At 35.9% G+C, this 19,157-nt stretch overlaps 1 protein-coding gene across 1 annotated transcript in view; it reads left to right on the plus strand.

Annotated features, from left to right (window-relative positions):
• The window catches only part of LOC127739622 (disease resistance protein RPV1-like), a 10,482-nt gene extending 2,903 nt beyond the window's left edge, over positions 1-7,579 (plus strand). The window contains exons 3-8 of the mRNA XM_052254162.1: positions 9-256; positions 301-808; positions 1,602-1,901; positions 5,622-7,191; positions 7,280-7,488; positions 7,550-7,579. Of these exons, the coding sequence (XP_052110122.1) occupies positions 9-256; positions 301-808; positions 1,602-1,901; positions 5,622-7,191; positions 7,280-7,488; positions 7,550-7,579 (2,865 nt within the window). The remainder of the gene's footprint in view (positions 1-8; positions 257-300; positions 809-1,601; positions 1,902-5,621; positions 7,192-7,279; positions 7,489-7,549) is intronic.
• Positions 7,580-19,157: the final 11,578 nt, after the last annotated feature.

Here is a 19,157-nt window from a genome sequence, read left to right on the forward strand (position 1 = left end):
TTGACAAGGTTTGCTATGTAGAAAATGTAAAAGAATATTCACATGATAGGCTTATCTCTAAGCTATTAAAAGAAGAAATTTGCATACCGAATGTTGTTGGATTCCAATATGGTCTAAAAAGGCTTGGTAACAAAAAGGTTTTCATAGTACTTGATGACGTGGATAGTTTGGATCAAGTAAAATATTTCTGCAGAGAATACCGAGACCTAAATGAAGATAGTATATTCTTAATGATGAAGTGGATTGGATCCACGAGGTAAAAAAATGGAACGACCCACAATCACTACAACTCTTTTGCTTAAAAGCCTTCAATGAGATTCACCCTCGAGAGGGTTATGAGGTTCTATCTGCTAGCATGGTAGAGTATGCTGGCGGCGTTCCATTAGCTTTGAGGGTTTTGGGTTCGAGTCTTCGATCGAAACGAGTTGACTTTTGGAAAGGTACTCTCGAGAAACTGAAGAGGTATCCTGATAAGGCTATTCAAGACTTCTACAAAATGAGCTATGATGGATTAGATGAAGAAGAGAAAAAGATATTTCTTGAAATTGCATTTTTTCACAAAGGAGAAGAAAAGGATAGTGTCACAAGCATACTCATGGCCTGTGGGCTTGAAGCAAGGTGTGGAATGGTGGTCCTTCGAGATAAAGCTTTCATATCTATTTCATATAATAATACAATAGAAATCCATGACTTGTTGCAAGAAATTGCGTTTGAAATAGTGCGTCGAGAAAGTAGTGAAGATCCTACAAGACGTAGCCGATTGATGAGGGACACTGAAGAAATTTGTACTATCCTCAAAGATAACAAGGTAAGATTCTTCTCTCATATATCAAAATTCTTTTACTAAAAAGTGATACCTACTAAGAAAGTTAAAAATGTTTTTTTTTTTAAATATTACTTTTGGTACGTATAGTTATTAGAATAGGTATAGACTAGTCAATTCCACAGAAAAACTAGTAAATTGATCTAGTAATTTGTCGAGGTGTCAAATAAGACAAAAATATTTACTCAATTAACGAAATAAAATCAGTTGAAAATTGGCTAGACAATATACAAATTGTTGTTGCATTTATTATGTAGTAATAAATAATAAATAAATAATATAGCACTTTAATTTGATATTTTAAAAATATCATTTTGAATTAATAATTTGATGTCAATAAAAATATATCATGATATTTTTGGTGTAGTTTTGTTAGGAAATCAATTTTTTAACCAACAATTATCAACTAAAATAGTGGATGAATATAAATCGAAGGAAAAAAATTTAAGAAAAAAAAAAAGATAAATGTTGATTAATTGTTGGCAAAAAAAATGCTGTACATCTATTTTTGTATACATCTTTTATACACATCTCTAGTAAATTTGTTTTATAATAATAATAATAGAAGAGTGATAGGAGGTCAGTAACTTTTATGTTTTGTAATCATTAATTGACCATCAATAGTATTTTTAATAGTGTGAAATTATATTCAATAATAAAAAATCACTCACTTTTTTTTTAATAGTTAAGTGCTGATCACAAAACACAAAAATTGTTAACCCCTAAACTTTCTCTAAAATATTAACCAATGTTATGCTATTATTATTCTGCTTTGTAGGGTACAGATGCAATTGAAGGCATAATGTTAGATTTGTCACAAATTGCAGAAATGCAGTTGCGTGCTGATGCTTTTAGAAGGATGAATAATTTAAGATTTCTTAAATTATATAAGCCCTCAGATCAATGTGCTGGTAAAATTAGTCTTCCTGAAGACCTTGACTCACTTTCTGACAAACTAGTTTACCTTGAGTGGTATGGATACCCTTTGGACTCTCTTCCACTAAACTTTTGTGCTAAGTTCCTTGTTGAGATTCGTATGTCGCACAGCAATGTCAAACAACTATGGCAGGGGATTCAGGTTAGTGGCGGATCTACGGGGGGACCTAAGGTGGCCATGGTCCCTCCAAATTTTTAAAAAAAAATAGTAAATAGTAATAATTAATAATATTAAATTTTTTTATATATAATATTAAAAAAAATATAAATTACAAAATTTTATAAATTAAAAAAACTAAAAACTGCATTATGTATTAGATATTTGAATTATTGTTGCTCTTGTTAACAAATAGCCCATTCTAATAATTAATAAAAATGGTTCTATTATACTAGCCCAAGCCCATACTATTAATTAAAGTAACCCTAGTACATTTTTCAAATATTTATCTCAAGACATTTTGAATGCTATGCATCTGGTTTCTAGTACAAAGTCATTGATTCAACAGTTAAGAGATAGTAGTTGGGGAGCACTTTTGGAGAAAGTTAGTTCTTTCTGCAATGATCATGCTATTCAGATACCTGATATGGGTGCTTCTTTTAGTGACATAATTCGGTCTCGTCGTAAAAAGGATGTTGTCACTGTTGAACACCACTATCGTGTTGACATTTTTACTAGCGTGATAGATTTTCAATTGAAAGAGCTAAATAGTAGATTTAGTGAGCAAGCAACCGAGCTCCTCATACTGAGTACATCTCTAGATCCTAAAGATGCTTTCAAGTTATTCAGTGTTTGCAACATATGCAATCTTGTAAAGAATTTCTATTCTTTAGATTTTTCTGAGCAAGAAAAGATTCAATTGGATTATGAGTTACAACATTATGAACTTGATGTGGTTAAAGCTCCAGATTTTCAGAATTTGTCTACTCTTGCTGAATTGTGTCAAAAATTGACAGAGACAGGAAAATCAAATATATATCCTTTAATTGATAGATTAATTCGTCTTGTTTTGACTCTTCCTGTGACAACAGCAACAACTGAACGGGCCTTTTCAGCTATGAAGATTATTAAAACAAGGCTTCGAAACAAGATGGAAGATGAATTTTTAGCAGATTGTATGATTGTATATATTGAAAAGGAAATTGCTTCAAAATTCACTTCAGAGATGATAATTGATGATTTTAGTTCCATGAAGCATCGTCGAGCAAGTTTAAAAATATCAAAATCTTAAAGTATGTAGTTGAACATTGACTTTTATATAATATAATATAATTACTTTTTTGATATATATGCTACAAATCATATTTTGTTAATTTTTTGTTATATTTTATATTTAATTGGCCCCCCTCTTATGAAATTTCTGGTTCCGCCAATCAGGTAGATATAGATTTCTAGACAATGTTAATTTCCGTACTGAAACTAGCGTCCATTAAGATATCTTTTAAATTTAATGATAAGAGAAAACAGGTAAGCTAAGTGATGAGAAATAATGGTCACGCTCCAAACTAAATTATGATTGGCGTTTAAAAAGACAGTTTTTTAGCAAGTTTAATAGATTTAAATATGAGAAAAATAAAAAGTTATAAATATTCTTAATAAATTTACGGTTTTAAAATAAATAATTATATATTTTTAATAAAAGATAAAATAAATAAATATAAATAGATTATATCTCTGACATATAGAGCATATAATATTTAGGAATTTGACAAAGAGTAGATATTCATCACATATCGTTAAGTCTCACATAGTCAAATATTTATTTTTAAAAAATATTTTTAAAAAAATGGGGTGAGTTTTGCAATTCAGTGACTAGATAATACATCTATAATCGACATGAGATCATATAAATATTATTATCAAAGTACTTTTAATTAGAAAATAATAGTTGATAATAATAAGTGAATCAATAATAAAGTTTTCATACGGAAATCAAATCAAAAATCTATACATGGATAACTCCACCTCTATGATTAGTTATTTTCTCTTATGTGTCCTAACAGGGTAACATATTTAATATGTGGCCTACACGTTAGACTAATAATACTCCTGTTAGCTGGAGTTTGAATCAGATGCATCTAAATTAACGTCATAACTGTGTTAATTATGGATTTTTAATACAAGCCTTCAAACCAATTCAAAACATATAGTTTCAAGTACAATAAAATCTTTCAAATATATAAGGTATCGAATCAAATCAAATCAAATAATACTTTCTCATGAAAAATTTTTTTAATCATAAGAACATATTTCACAATTTTAAAATAAGTAAGTGTCAACAAATACTTCAATGCTTCAAAAAGTATATATTCGAGTAAAATCAAATATTCTAAAATAATATAAAACTTTATTAAACATATATATAGTCTCATGCAAAATTTTTAAGGTATAAACATCATAAAAATAATTATCAACTATAATAAATTAATTATTTTAATCAAATCAAAGTTCTTCAACAATATTTTTATAAATATAATTAAAAATTCAAAAAAGAATAAACCAAAAGGTTAACGGTTATAAATGTAAAGTCTACTCACAACTTAGTCTTAAGGGACCGAAGACACTAAACCCGAAGCGCCAAATTTAAGGTAAGGAGAACTGAAGTAGAATGAAATGAATGAGTGTAAAATTTAGACTGGGACAACGACAAGGTGGAGCTGGCGAATAGTTCGGAATAGTGACATGAACGGTTCAATTATAGCGACACCAACAACTCCGACAGTAAGGACGATGGCTTAGTTTAGGTACCCGAATGACGACAATGAGCCCCAACGGCAACAACAACGACAACAGTAACATTAGCGGTAGCGGACGGTTCCTCCTCTTTTGCGTTTTTCTTTCCGTGAATTCCTCTCTTTTCGAAGTCCAAAATTTGCAACTGCGACGACAACAACAGCAGCCTGCGACGATGACCAACGGAGACAATTCCACTCGACTCTATGAGCGACGATGATATACGGCGACGGTGAGGACGAAGCCTTCCTCCTCTTCTCCGTCACATACTTCCTTTTCCTCCCTCCTATATTCTCTTTTTTTTTTATTTCTTGGTTCTTCTTCCTATTTTTCTTTTTTTTTTCTTTTATTTTCTGAGTGTGAGTGAGAATAAAAGTGTGTGCGCGGGGTTGAGAGTTAGTGAGTGGTGAGGTGAGTAAAAAATATTGGTGCGTGGTTAGGGTTAGAGGAAAAAAAATCTAAAAATAGAACCACCATCTTACTTATTTATTTTTTACTTATATTTTAGTTATTACAGAAATATATATAGTTTATAATGTGATTTAAGAGTGATAAATAAGAAAAAAAAAAGCGTGTGTATAAGACTTTATCTTTCTGGGTATTTTTGTTTCAATAAAATAGAGTAAAACACATTTTTAATGCATTATCTAAGATCAACTATAACTACTTAGTCCTAGTTTTATTATGTTTTTAAAAAAATATAAATTAAATTGAGTAGTTGCAGTAGTTTAAAATCATATTAAAAATACAATATCACTATTCATCATATGCTAAATTTTTGACATTCGTATAAAAATAACGGTTATTATTAATTATGTATTCAAATTATTTTTAAATAAAAAGAAGAGAATACCGTTAGTTATTAAAAAATACCAACACTAAAATACCAGTTTTAAAAGTTATGGGTAGCAAAATTGTTAAAATATTTTAGGAGTTTTTATAAATAAATGTGATTTTTTTCAGACGTACAAATAACATTATAAATAAAATATATCTTTTATGGTGTCTAAATTTTATTCATAAAATTTAACTATAAATTATTTTTAGGCAAATTAAACACAATTTTATAGGTACTAAAAAAAATTCTCCTAAATAAAATATGTATGCTTACTTTTGAATTGTTTGTTACAGGAAGTTAGCAACCTGGAGAGAATTGACTTAAGTGAATGCAAGCAGTTAATAAAGCTTCCAGATTTGTCTAAGGCAAAAAGACTGAGATGGGTGAACCTCTCCGGCTGTGAGAGTTTATGTGCTCTTCATTCATCAGTTTTATCCTCCGACACACTTATAACTTTGATATTAGACAGGTGCATAAATTTACAATATGTTAAGGGCGATAAGCACTTAAAATCTCTAGAGAATATTAGCGTCAATGGTTGCTCAAGTCTGGAGGAATTCGCAGTGTCATCTGATTTGATTGAAAGCTTGGATCTAAGCAACACAAGAATTGAAATGCTAGACACATCAATTGGCCGTCTATGCAAACTTGGAAGCCTCAATCTAGAAGGTTCTCCCGTTAAGCATCTCCCGACCGAGCTATGCTTGACATCGCTTAAGGTCCTAAAGCTCTCGTATGATGGCCTAGTAATCGACAAGCAACAACTTCATGTTCTCTTTGATGGCTTACGTTCTCTACAGATATTGCATCTCAAGGAATGTAGTAATCTCACTGAATTCCCTGACAACATTGGCATCTTGTCAAAATTACAGGAACTAATACTTGATGGAAGCTCTGTGCAGTGCTTGCCTCCGAGCATTAAGCATCTTCAAAGGCTGGAAATTCTGTCCTTGAAGAGTTGCAAGAAGCTCCGGAGTTTGCCAGAGCTTCCACCACTAATCCACGAGTTCTGTGCTGATGACTGCGCCATATTGAAGTCGGTGTCAAACTTGAAGACCTTTTCTAAGAAGATGGTGGGAAAGACGAAACACATTTCGTTCAAGAATAGCTTGAAATTGGAGGAAGAGTCATTGCAGTCTGTTATGAAAAGCCTCCATTTAACAATGATTAAAGCTGTGGCTAACAATGTGGTAGTGAGAAAACACCGCGGAGGCTATAATTATAACAGTATGGAGGTTTGTTTACCAGGAAGCAGAGTTCCAGGAGAGTTCTTGGCATACAAAAAATCAGAGTCTTCATCCATTATCATTACCGAACTTCCTGACTCTGAATGGTTAGGCTTCATTTACTGTGTTGTTCTTTCGCCATCCGAAGGAATAAGGAAGGAAGGCGCTAAGCTTCGATGTCAATGCCAGTTGGTAGGAGGCCAAAAGGGTACATGGTTGAACAAAGCCGTCAGTGAATTGAACTCGGATCATGTTTATGTATGGTATGATCCACTTCATTGCGACAACATTCTTAGATTCCATCCACCAAAGGTTCGCTTTGAGTTTAGTGTTACAACTGATGAAGGGGAAGTGGATGGATCAATCCATATTAAAGAGTGCGGTGTACTCCTCATAAGTTTTTCCCTTGTGGAAAGTGTTTTACAAGAATTGGAGCTGCATTTGCCTGTTGATTTGGTTGAGGAAGAAAATGTGCTGGCCCCTGAGGAGAAGCCAATTGCATGTTATTCTTCTCAACTAGATACGCCTTCAGAAGATAATCAAAATAAATCCATGGATCTTGACAAATCTAAAGGATTACTGCAAGAAAGAAAAAATGCGCTCGTGCAACGAACTGAATGCACCTTACCTTCAAACAGTTAGTTTCATTTAAGCCCTATATTTGAAACTCCATTTTATTTGTTTTTTTTTATCAACTAGTCTTATGTTTGTATTTTCTATGGCAGTGAAAGATGTAGCCAAACAGGCAGAAGGTGAAGGCGACTCTGCAATGGCTGCTCAGTTGTTAGAAAACTTGGAAGGACCGTTATTGGACGATCATGTCCTAACTTTAGACGATCATTCCCTAATGAAAGGCCATGGAGGTCCTGCACTTTTCCGTTGGCTTCAAGATCAAGCGCTTCGTTCGGCGAGCGTTGCAAGATACGCGGAGCAGGTGTTCCAAGCTGCCTCAAGAAGCATCGCTGAGAAAGATGAAGAATTAAGACTTGCGAGAGATGAGGCGGTCAGGAAGCAAGAAAGTTTGAAAATAATGGAGGATAGACTCCAGGATCTAAACTACCAGCTGGCTTCTTGGAGAAGAAAATATGAAGAAGCTCAAGAGAAATGGCGTATAAGGGAAAGTGCGTTGGAGACAGAGGTGGCAATGTTGGTTGCCTCGTTTCAAAATAGTAGGTTGCAGGTTCAAATTCCGTATCCTGACATTAGGAGGTAATAATTGTTTTATTTTCTCAAATTGGTTGTTTGAGCCAATTTGATTTTTGATACTTTAAAATGCTTAACTAAGATCTATACTTTAAATTTGATAGGAAGGAGCAGATGTTCAGCGATAAGACCAGCTCTGTTTGGGCAGTTAATCAGCATGGCCGCTTCTTTCCAGCTGCTTCTTGGGCACGACCTGAGACGGGCTTCTTCAAAGTGAACTGCGACGGCAGTGTTTTTGAAGATGAGCATAAGGCGGGCTTTGGGTGCGTGCTCAGAGATAGCTCTGGAAGGTGGGTCCGAGGCTGCTGTGGCAAGGTGGCTGTAACTAGTGGGTTGAGATTGGAGCTTTGGAGCTTATGGAGAGGTCTTCTCCTGGCTTTGGAAGCTGGCATCGAGTTCCTTGTGTGTGAAACGGACTCCATGGAAGCCTTCTCTCTGGTTTCAGGTTGGAGGATTCCCAGTGACCATGTGGAGAAGGATCTGGTTATGCGCTTCATTGAGTTGAAGAGACTGCAGGGCTGGACTGTGCGTTTTGGGCTGATAAGGAGAGATGCCAATTCGGTGGCTGATTGGCTTGCTAAGGAAGGGGCTCACGGCGAGGCTGCCTCTACTGTGTGGTTGCACCCACCAGGCCCGCTTCAGCTGCTCCTGCAAAAGGACCTTGCTTAGTCCCCTCTTCTTTGCTCTTTTCTTGTTTCTCCCTTTCTTGTTTCTTCTCCTTCTCTTTTTTTGTCCAAAAATAAAAATAAAAACTATAAAAAAAATCAACATATTTTAAATATAATAACAATTAATCTCTACATACAAGTAATTTTACTCTAAAGTCATACAAGTCCTCTAATTGATGTTACGCTCAAACGTGTCTGTTATGCACGTATGCTTCACGCGCCTCTAACAGATTTTAACTCAATCAACGCGCGAATATATAATTTTCTTTTTTGAAAGGATTTCGTTTTCTTTTTTCGAATTTCTTGCCTTCTCTCTTCGATCTCTTTCCTGCGTTTCTCTCTGCCTTCTCCTTCGTCTTTTATATGCGTTTTTCTCTGCTTTCTCCTTCTTCATTTACGTGCTTCAGATTTTTCATTGTGCATTTATTCATTGTTTTTTGACATCAAGCTGTGAAATCGTTTTTGAAGATAATGGATGATTCAACTTCAGATTATCAGCTGAACCAGAGCGAAATGGATTTTGAAACTGAATCAAATGAAGTTCCTGAGGTGTGATTTAGTTTTAGTTAGTAATTGAATATGAATTTGAATCCAATTAGTATTTTTTGATTGTGTAGCTGAATAATGCGTGAACCTTGCCTATGATATTTGCTGTTTATTCTTCCTTATTTGAATTGAATCTAATGTACTAATTCTCATTAGAATTAAAATAATTTTGTCCATTTTATATCAGACATTTGGGTGTAGATCAGTCATAATTCGGTGTATTTCAAGAAAGTTTAGGTGTATTTACAATTTATGACTTTTCATCTGACAGAGGGTGAATTGTCTTATTATTTTAGTTGAATTGTTTTAGTTTTTGTTTAGTAATGATTCATAAATCTGGTTTTCTTATTTTTGATGATGGTTATATAGTTGTATTTGCATTCTATAGTTTATGCTTGTTTTAATATGGTGTATTTTGAGTGTATTTTGCAGACCTTCTGTGGTGTTGATGACTAGTTTGTCTCCAAGGTTGGGATGACTTTTAACACCCTTGAAGATACTGCAAAATTCTACAAGGATTATTCGAAGGTTGCAGGTTTTTCTACAAGAGTTCGGAGCACAAATAAGAAGGGAAACAAAATTAAGAAGCAATTGATTACATGTAGCAGAGAGGGAAAATGAAAATCGAAAATATCTCCGACTGAAAAGACAAATCCCTCAGTTAGTTTAAATTATCCTGCAAGAATTTATATACACGTATTGAAGGATGTTGGTGTTTGGATCATTTCGAAGGTCATGTTGCATCATTCACATCCTTACTGTCCAGATCAAGCATTGATGTTCAAACAGCACATGGAACTAAGCATGTCCGTGCATCGTACAATAGAGAATAACGAGGAAGCTAGTATCAGACCTAGCAAAACTTTCCAATCATTTGTTGCAGCAATCGGGGGTCACCACGAGTTAATTTTTATCGAAAAAGACGTGAGGAATTACATCACTAGAGAAGTGCGGAGTGTTTTGGAACAAGAGGATGCAAAAGAATTTGGGAAATACTTATTAATAATGAAAGAGAATAATCATAATTTCTTTTTCGAGCTCGAACTCGAAGATGATCAGTCCATTAAGCTTGCTTTTTGGGCGGATGCAAAGAGCAGAGCTGCTTGTGAGTATTTCGGAGATGTTATTTCATTTGACACCACCTACAATACAAACAGGTAACATGTTGTTTGGGTTTATGATGTTGAATTAATATTGTTTTATGAATCTGCTATAGAGGTGTATATTGGAGGTTTTGGGGTGTATAAGATCATTATTTGGGTGTATTTATTGATTTTAATTCTATTTTGTCGTAATCTGTTTCAGGTATAATATGGTTTGTGGTTCTTTTATCGGAGTGAATCACCACAGTCAATAAACACTTATTGAATGTGCTTTGATGAAAAATGAAGATATTCAATCATTCAAATGGTTATTTCAATGTTGACTTCGTTGCATGGGAGAAAAGGCTCCGAAAGAGATTCTCAGCAATCAATGTGCATCGATGCAAAGGGCTATCGAGGCTTGTGTGCCCACAACAATTCACCGTTGGTGTATTTGGCACATCATGAAAAAGATTCCAAGCAAATTAAACGTATACAAGGGACACATAGAAATCGAATAAGAAATGTGCCATGTTGTTTGGAACTCTCATACCAAAGAATCATTTGATAGGAATTGGGATGATTTTCTGCTCAAGTATGGTCTTGTGGACAACAAGTGGCTTTCAGATAATGATGTTTTAAATCTACAGCAGAGGTGTAAATTACATGTTTTTGGGTGTATTATATTATGATTTGGGTGTATTTTACAGATCTTTATGAAGACCGTCATATATGGGTTCCAATTTATCTTGATCACCACTTTTGGGCCGGGATGAGAAGCATACAAAGGAGCGAAAGCATGCATTCATTTTTTAACAAGTTCATTACCCGGAATAGCTCACTTATCCAATTGTCAAACAAACGATAATTGCCTCGGAAGCAGGGAGTAAACAGAGAGAGAATCAGATGCTGCTGATTTTCACACTGTCATACCGTGGGCAACAAAATCCTCCACAGAAGCTTAGTTTCAACATGTGTACACTCACAAAAAGTTTAAGAAAGTCCAAGCACAATTTAGAGGGAAGGTGAATTGCATCACAAGATTAATGAACTCCGCTTTAGGCTATTCAGTATACGAAGTTGGAGAGCAAGTTTCCAGCTCAATATTCAACAAGTTTGCGATTATTTACGACTCAGTAGCAGCCCAAGTGAAATGCCAGTGCTTATTATATGAGTCAAGAAGGATATTGTGCCGTCACGCCCTAAGTGTGTTAAGCTTTGAACAAGTAACCCAAGTGTCACCGAGATATATATTGGAACGATAGAGCAAGAAGGTAAAGAGGCAACACACAGACATCAAGAGCAGCCACGACAAGCCACTGTTGGAGCTAAGAAGCAAGAGGTTTGACGAATTGGTGTTTTGTTCGCAAAATATATGCGAATTTTCATCAAAATCCGAGGGGCTGACTACCATTCTTCATTGTGCCTACGATAATGTCATGGTTGAGATGGAAGAACTAAAAGCCAAAAAGAAGAGGACATGTTCGTTATCTCACGAAGATGCCAACTTGGAATCCGTTAACGAGCTTCAAAGCCCTCCAAGGATTTGAACAAGAGGACGTCCAAAAAACAGGCTAGGTTCAAAGTTGGACAAACAAATTGCAATTGCCTTAAAGAAGAAGAAAACGAAAGCTCTAAGCGAGGTAAAAGTGATGTTCTTTAAATAGGTGGTAATTGAGTTTAATTATTTTGTTAATAGTTTTTCTAATATGTGAGTTTATTATTTCCAGTTAAACCTTTTTGATGCTGCATTAGTAGTGCAACCAAATTCCAACCAATATCACGGACATGTTATGAATTATTAGTTCAGGGATCCAGCAGCAGGAGATAGGTTTTTGGGTGTATAGTTATAGGATATTGGTGTAACGCTCAATTTTTTTGGTGTATTTCTGAATTCTCTTGTGATTGACATTTTAATTTTATATTTTTCAGATGCTACTATTTATGTTAGAAATTAGTGTTTTGTTTAGTTTTTAGGGTTTGGGTTTAGGATTTAGGATTTAGGGTTTTATGGTTTAGGGTTTAGGGTTTAGGTTTTATGGTTTAGGGTGTAGGGCTTATGGGTTTATGGTTTAGGGTTTAGTGTTTTAGGATTTAGGGTTTGGGTTTAGGATTTAGGGTTTTGGATTTAGGGTTTATGGATTTAGGGTTTATGGTTTAAATTTTAGGGTTTAGGTTTTAGGGTTTAGGGTTTAGGGGTTTAGGGTTTAGGATTTTGGTGTTTAGGGTTTAGGGGTTTAGGGGTCTAGGTTTTATGGCATAAGGTTTATGGGTTTAGGGGTTTATGTTTTAAGGTATAAGGTGTAGGTTTTAGGGTTTTAGGGTTTAGGAGTTTAGGGTTTAGGGGTTTAGGGTGTAGGGTTTAATGTATTAGGGTTTAGGTGTTTAGGGTTTAGGGTTTAGGTTTTAGGGTTTAGGGTTTTGGATTTAGGATTTTAGGGTATAGGGGGTTATGGTTTAGGGTTTAGGTTTTAGGTTTTAGGATTTAGGGTTTTATCGTTTAGGTTTTAAGGTTTAGGGTTTTAGGGTTTATATTTGGGTGTATACGGGTTATATTTGGGTATATAATTAAAGTAATTGGGCATATTAGTTGGTTTGGTGTTGTTTTCCTTTTTTTTGTACCTGTAATTTATAGCTTTTGAATACAGCACATACATTTTATTTATGCAAACAAATTTTATAATACAAATGCATTAAATATTTACAAAATTTACAAGAAGTGTTCAAACTATTTCAAGACTAAATAACACTGAAATTAATCATTGTCACTGTAAATATCATATGAATCTACTTGACAATATGGACTCAATAACACTGCAGATGGCTTGGACAATCTCATTGCTTCAGTTCCCCTGGTCGCTGTGTCTCTGTCACGATTCATCACATGAAAAAGAATCTAGGAAGCAAATTCAACTCTAAAGTGGTCCACCTCTGCCTATAGTTTAAAAGAATATTCTTTTAATCAAATCTGTTAATTTAAAAAAGTAATAGAGAGTTATATAGTTTTAAACATAATTACCCGAGTCCAATTGTCCCACTCATACTTTTCCTTTATAACATTTTGAGGCTGGATTATTTCAAGCCATTTCATTACATAAACAGCACAATCAAAGCTGAAAACAAAAAACAAAGCAAAATACCCTAATTCTCGAACTCATGTACCCTTAAAAACAAAAAACAAAGCAAAATATAAGAAAGAATAAATTTAATAAATGAATACACCCCAAAGATCACAATGTACACCTTACTTTGAATTGAAATACACCCAAATTTTAAAACGCAAAAAACATAATCAACTTACAACAAATTTATTTAGATTCATTCTGGCTTTGGAGGGACACTCATTGTGATACGGGTCAAGTATATAAATTTTTTTCTTTCTTACGTCAGTCACCCATATCCACCAATACTCTGAATAGCAAATAGGTGCAAAAATCTGAAGCATGTCCACATTGAACAATGTTTTAGTTTAATTCGCACATAACCAAAGAATTGTGATAAGAAGTTTTATAAACAAAAACTTACATATGGATGTGATGCTAATTTTTTCAGGTCCAAAAAGGGTATAAACATTGGGTAGTCTTCGACCATAAACGGCTTTTTGGATTTCGGCTATAAGAACTCCCCATCTGCATGATTTCCAATGGCCATGTTCTGCAGCATTTGTGAAAAACCAAAAGAAATCTTTTAATACACCCAAATTTTTATTACATTACACCTTACCACAATATTAAGCGGGAGACAGTAAATTTCTTCCTGAAATCTTTTAATATTTTCTTGATTTAGGATTAGGCACATAGTAGTGACAATCTAAAAAATAAAATACCTAAATTAATTACATCAATCTATATTGCAGTCACATGTCATAATATAATCATTAATCTTATTCTTATTTTACGCCAATTTCGATATATGAAGTAGCTTTTAGAGATGCAAAGTGGACTCTTGAAAACACCAATGGTTGTTGGGCATTGAGTGTGCAAACAGGATCATACTCATCAGTACTTCCGTTCCTGTATGTCCTTATACGTGTGGCCCAAAGGTAGTATTTTTCTTTCATTTTGGCCGACATTAAATTCCTCCTTGCAGGAGTTTCAAACTTGTCAAAATTTTGGCCTACAGTCTACTTTTCAATTGGGGGACTTTTACTCTCTGCAAAATCCAGTGCTGTCTTTTCTCCACTCTTTGTAATTTTTTCCACCAGCTCATCTAATTCTTCTATTTATACTGTGGTTTCCGGACTTTTTCCCACCTGAGATTCTGGTTGCCCCTCCCCCTCTTGGGTCTGTGTTTCTTCTTGGCTTGAATCAGTGAAATCAAGGCTGAATGATGGCAACAGAAATTCTCTAGGTACGTAGGATGCTGTCCGGGCCATCATCAATAGTGCAGCAGCAGTGGCTTCAGGGGCTGGATCACTGCGTGTTGACATATATCGTACTATAAGAATAAGAATATATGAATGGTATCAAAAACCAAGTTATATTATGCTGAACTTACATTTTAGATGGAGCTGGTGGCACCGTCGGTGTGCTTTCATCAACTTTCTAGGGTTATGGAGTGCTGTAGGATTAGAGAAAATGAATCAAATTATAAAAAAATCAATTACAACTCAATTTTCAAGATATACACCCAAATAAGAAAACAATACACCTAAACAATAACGACATACACCCGAATATTTTTTCTCACCTCTCTATTTGGGGGGATGGTTCAAATGGTGGCACATGGCTTGCTGATGTTGGCTGGGATGAAGGCAGGAATAGTTGAATTGAAATTCTAGACAAGACAAAAATAAAACGTTAAGAAAGCCCTTTAAAATAGATGATTAGAAGGTTAAAATTTAGTTATAAAACATACATATTAAGCGGTTTAGAGGGCGGTTGAAAAACGATCATCTGTTGTTGAGCTGGGTCACTCACCGATTCTTCTTCCCGACTCAACCTGAAATCCACCCAAATAAAAAAAATAATACACCCAAATAATAACCAAATACACCCGGAAAGGCTCTTTTTTTAGAACTTACGTAGTTACAGAATTTTGTTTTTTTTTAGCTTTTTTTTCTTGAATACAACATTAAAGGGCTCTTTGTTCTAAAAAAAATATATACAGAATTAGAAGAATACGGTAAAAAAAAAATTTAGAAAATGGTATAAAAAAAAGAAATTACATGCTATCCGAAAGTATGTTTACACTGCTTTGATTCGTTTGTCCTTGAAACAAAGGATCAGTCTCGTTTGCTAAGTTCACCTCCGGGATTCTAAGTATAGAATAAATATCATTCAGTAAAAATACTATTTAGTTAAATCAGGATATCAAAATTCTATCAAATAAAACAAAAATAATAATCAGCAACAAGACACCTAGTGCGTCAAATACCCATACATACCTTTTTTATCCGACTCCTCTAAAGTTGTAATGTCACTTTAGAAAAAAAAAGTACATCATTAATCACCATTGGATTAAGATAATGGGACTCACAGATAATAAATGTTACAAATTCAAAGGTGATTAAAGCATCATTTTAACATTGTCACTTTAAAGGATCTTTTTCTAAAATTTTTATATAACTGACATGTAGTTTTATAATTTACTAGTTGAATAGTTAATTTAATTTATTTTAATACTACTGTACTATCCTATTTAAATACTTTGGTTTTACAACGTAATAATTTAATGTTGACTTTTCGATTTTTGTGTTATATTCCTCTCAACTTAATTTCTTACTTTAATTACTCACTGAATAACTGTTATCTTTTCTTTTTTTTTTCATCGAAATAGTTTAACTTAATCTTTTATTTTGCTAAAAATAAACCCCCATTATTTAAACATTAGTTACGAAAAAAAGAATACCAAACATATCCTTCTCCTTCTCCTTATTTCTGTCACCCTCTACTGTTCTCTCTACCGTCTGCCACACTGACACACTCATCTCCGCACACAGCTTCCACTTTGCACCTTCAGCGTCACTTTAGAAGGAAGATTCGACGTCTAACGCTTGAGAACGACGCACCCAGAGGAGAACCGTCGTCACCGGAAGAAAAATTGTTGCTAGAAGTGTCATCGTCGTCGGCCTTACGTCGCCGTCTTCTTCTAAGAAAATGTCTCAGGAATCCATCACGGACCACGCCGTTAGTCCTAACGATCTCGCAAACTGTCGATTGCCGCTCTGATCGACATCATCCGTAGAGATAAAAAGTGCACAGATTGTGACTTCGTTGAGGCCGCACTGGTTAGGAGGTAGGAGATTTTGAAGGCTAGACTTGAAACAATCAAAGCAGAGCTAAGGCAGGTGAGGGTGGAGATGTTTGCCGCCAAGATCACGGCGAAGGCAAAGGTGGATGAACTAGTGGAAGAGGAGAAGGCACGTCGACGGTTGGAAACGATGTTGCAAATGGCGTAGCGAAGGAATGATGTGACCGTTCGCCAATTGGATGACAAAGAAAAAGAATTGATGGCAGAAATCGCCAAGCTTGATCGATGGGAACAACACGAGATGCCACCCTAACATGACCTGGAATGCAGGCTCGACGTTTTGAAGGACAAGCAAAATTTCTTGCTCCGTTGTGGTCGTCATCCAGCGCCACAGATGGCACAAAGCTCCACCGAGCGGCTGCCAGCCAGGCAGAATAAAGACGGGGTCAGAGGTATTTGACCTGCTGCACATGTTTGATATCTTTATGTCATGTAGTTTTACATCGAGGCCACCCATTAAAGGTATGATCTTCCATCTTAAAAGGATACACTGAATTTTCGGTACTAACTTAAGCTTCGGAATGCCTTTGCAGGTACACTCCCCTCTTTTTCTTGCTAAAAGTTCTACGCGATTGGACATCCTCTTGGAATAAAGCTCTTATTACCACAAAGCTCAAAGGTCGGCACCGAAGATAACAACTCGGTGTTGATTCCCAGAGACCGAGCTCTCCCTCCAGGTATCCATACAAGAACAATTGGCACCCACCGTGGGATCGAGAATATAATTCCTTCCATATATCATCGGCCTCGAGGTTCTCGCCTGAGTCATGGCTGAACAACTTTCACCCACACCATCTGAACTCCTTCAGATGGTGATCGAGTTACAGCAAGCCAACCAGCGCATGACAAAAGAGAACCAAAGAATGGCACAACAAATTGCCAACTTGAATAACACCCGAATCGAAAAGAACAATGATCGGCAAGAACGAACAGAAGAAGCCGAGCAGCAGTCAGGGCCAACACACGTCTCAGACACTGCTCGATAGGAAGAGGAGCAACCCGAGCATAATGAGAAGCTTGGCAAAACAATGAGAATGACGATCAGGAATGCTCCCCTGGACCATTCACGGTCGATGTGATGAACTTCGTGCTACCCTAGAGGTTTACTCTGCTGACCACCCTAACTCCCTATGATGGGTTAGGTGATCCGAAGAAATACATCAAGAAGTTCACCTCCATAATAATAGTAAATGGTGCATCTGATAAAGTTTTGTGTCGTTGCTTTCCATCTTATTTAGACGGTCCTGCACTTGATTGGTTTTGTTCTTTGCCTGCAGGTTCTATTTCTCGATTTTGAGACATATCAAAGCCCTTTGAGGAGCACTTTGCTGGATCAGCCATCTACCTACATGACTTTGATTACCTGAACACAATCAAGCAAGGCCAGCACAAAAGCCTCAAGGACTACATGACGTGCTTCACAAAGATAGCCATAAGTATACTTGACCTCCACCCCAAGGTGGAACTGCACGCCATAAAAAGTGAATTGCGACTAGAAAAATTCTAGGAAACTATTGCTGTAACCAAACCTAAGACTATGGCCGAGTTCCGCGAAAAGGAAAAAGGTCAAATTGACATCGAGGAACTCTGGCAAGCTCGAAAAACAGAAAAGCCTCATTACAGAGATGACGACAGAACTCGAGACAAAAAGAAGAACTTCAAACCGACTTCGCGATATGAGTCCTACACTCAATTCAACACCAAGCGCGACGATTTCATCAAGGAAATCTTGATTTCAAAGCTGATCAAACCGTCAGGAAAAGCCAGCAGTTATCCAAATTTAAAAGGTGCAGACAGAAAAAAATACTGCTCTTTCCACCAAAAGCGCGGACATACTACCGACGAGTGTGTCATCGCTTAAGACCTTCTAGAGCGATTAGCTTGGCAAGGCCACCTGGACAAATACATCGGCAGCCACATACAGTGACGAACAAACAACTCTGGCGAACAACATCCAACAACATAGCATGGCCGAGATAAAGATCGGCCAGAAACCAGCCATCCCAACCAACCAAGGCATATTATTAACTGTATTTCCAGAGGTTTTGCAGGTGGAGGAACCACAAGTTCGGCAAGAAAGCGATCTTACCGAGCTATGCTTTCCATCAACACTGATCAAACCCAACAACAGACACTACCACAATCTCCACAGATAACATTCCAGACAGCTGATCATAACAGCAGGATAGCAAATTTAGATGATTCGGTCGTAATCTCCCTACACCTAAGAGATCTCCTAGTAAAAAAGGTTTTGCTGGACCCAGGGAGCAGTGCCGATGTCCTTTTTTACTCAACATTCCAGAAAATGAAACTGAGCAGTAACATCCTCCAACCTTCCACCGGTGACCTGGTAGGGTTCTCAGGTGAGAGAGTCCCGGTTATGGGCTCTGTGTGGTTACAAACCACACTTGGTGAGTTTCCATCATCAAAAGCTTCAGATATTCAATACTTGGTGGTTGACTGTTTTAGTCCTTACAACTTAATACTTGGCCGACCTTTCTTAAATAAGTTCGGCGCTATAGTATCTACAATTCATCTTTGTGATAAGTTCCCTTTGCAGGATAACACAATTACAACCATTCACAGTGATGCCCGAGAAGCCAGGGAATGCTACAACAATAGTCTCAAAAGACCTAACTAAAACATAAAAGCCCATGGTCACAACATCGGCAACATAAACAACTAACCAATGCTGGCTAACCTTGATCCCAGAGCGGGAACACTTGAAAGGCCAACCCCAACAGAAGACCTGCATAAAATCTATTTCACAGAAAGCACGGACAAATTCACATACGTCGGTTCAACATTATCCTCAGACAAGAAATCCTCATTCTGAGCATTCTTACAGCAAA

The sequence above is a fragment of the Arachis duranensis genome, chromosome 9 (genome assembly GCF_000817695.3).
Source record: "Arachis duranensis cultivar V14167 chromosome 9, aradu.V14167.gnm2.J7QH, whole genome shotgun sequence".
Taxonomy (NCBI): domain Eukaryota; kingdom Viridiplantae; phylum Streptophyta; class Magnoliopsida; order Fabales; family Fabaceae; genus Arachis; species Arachis duranensis.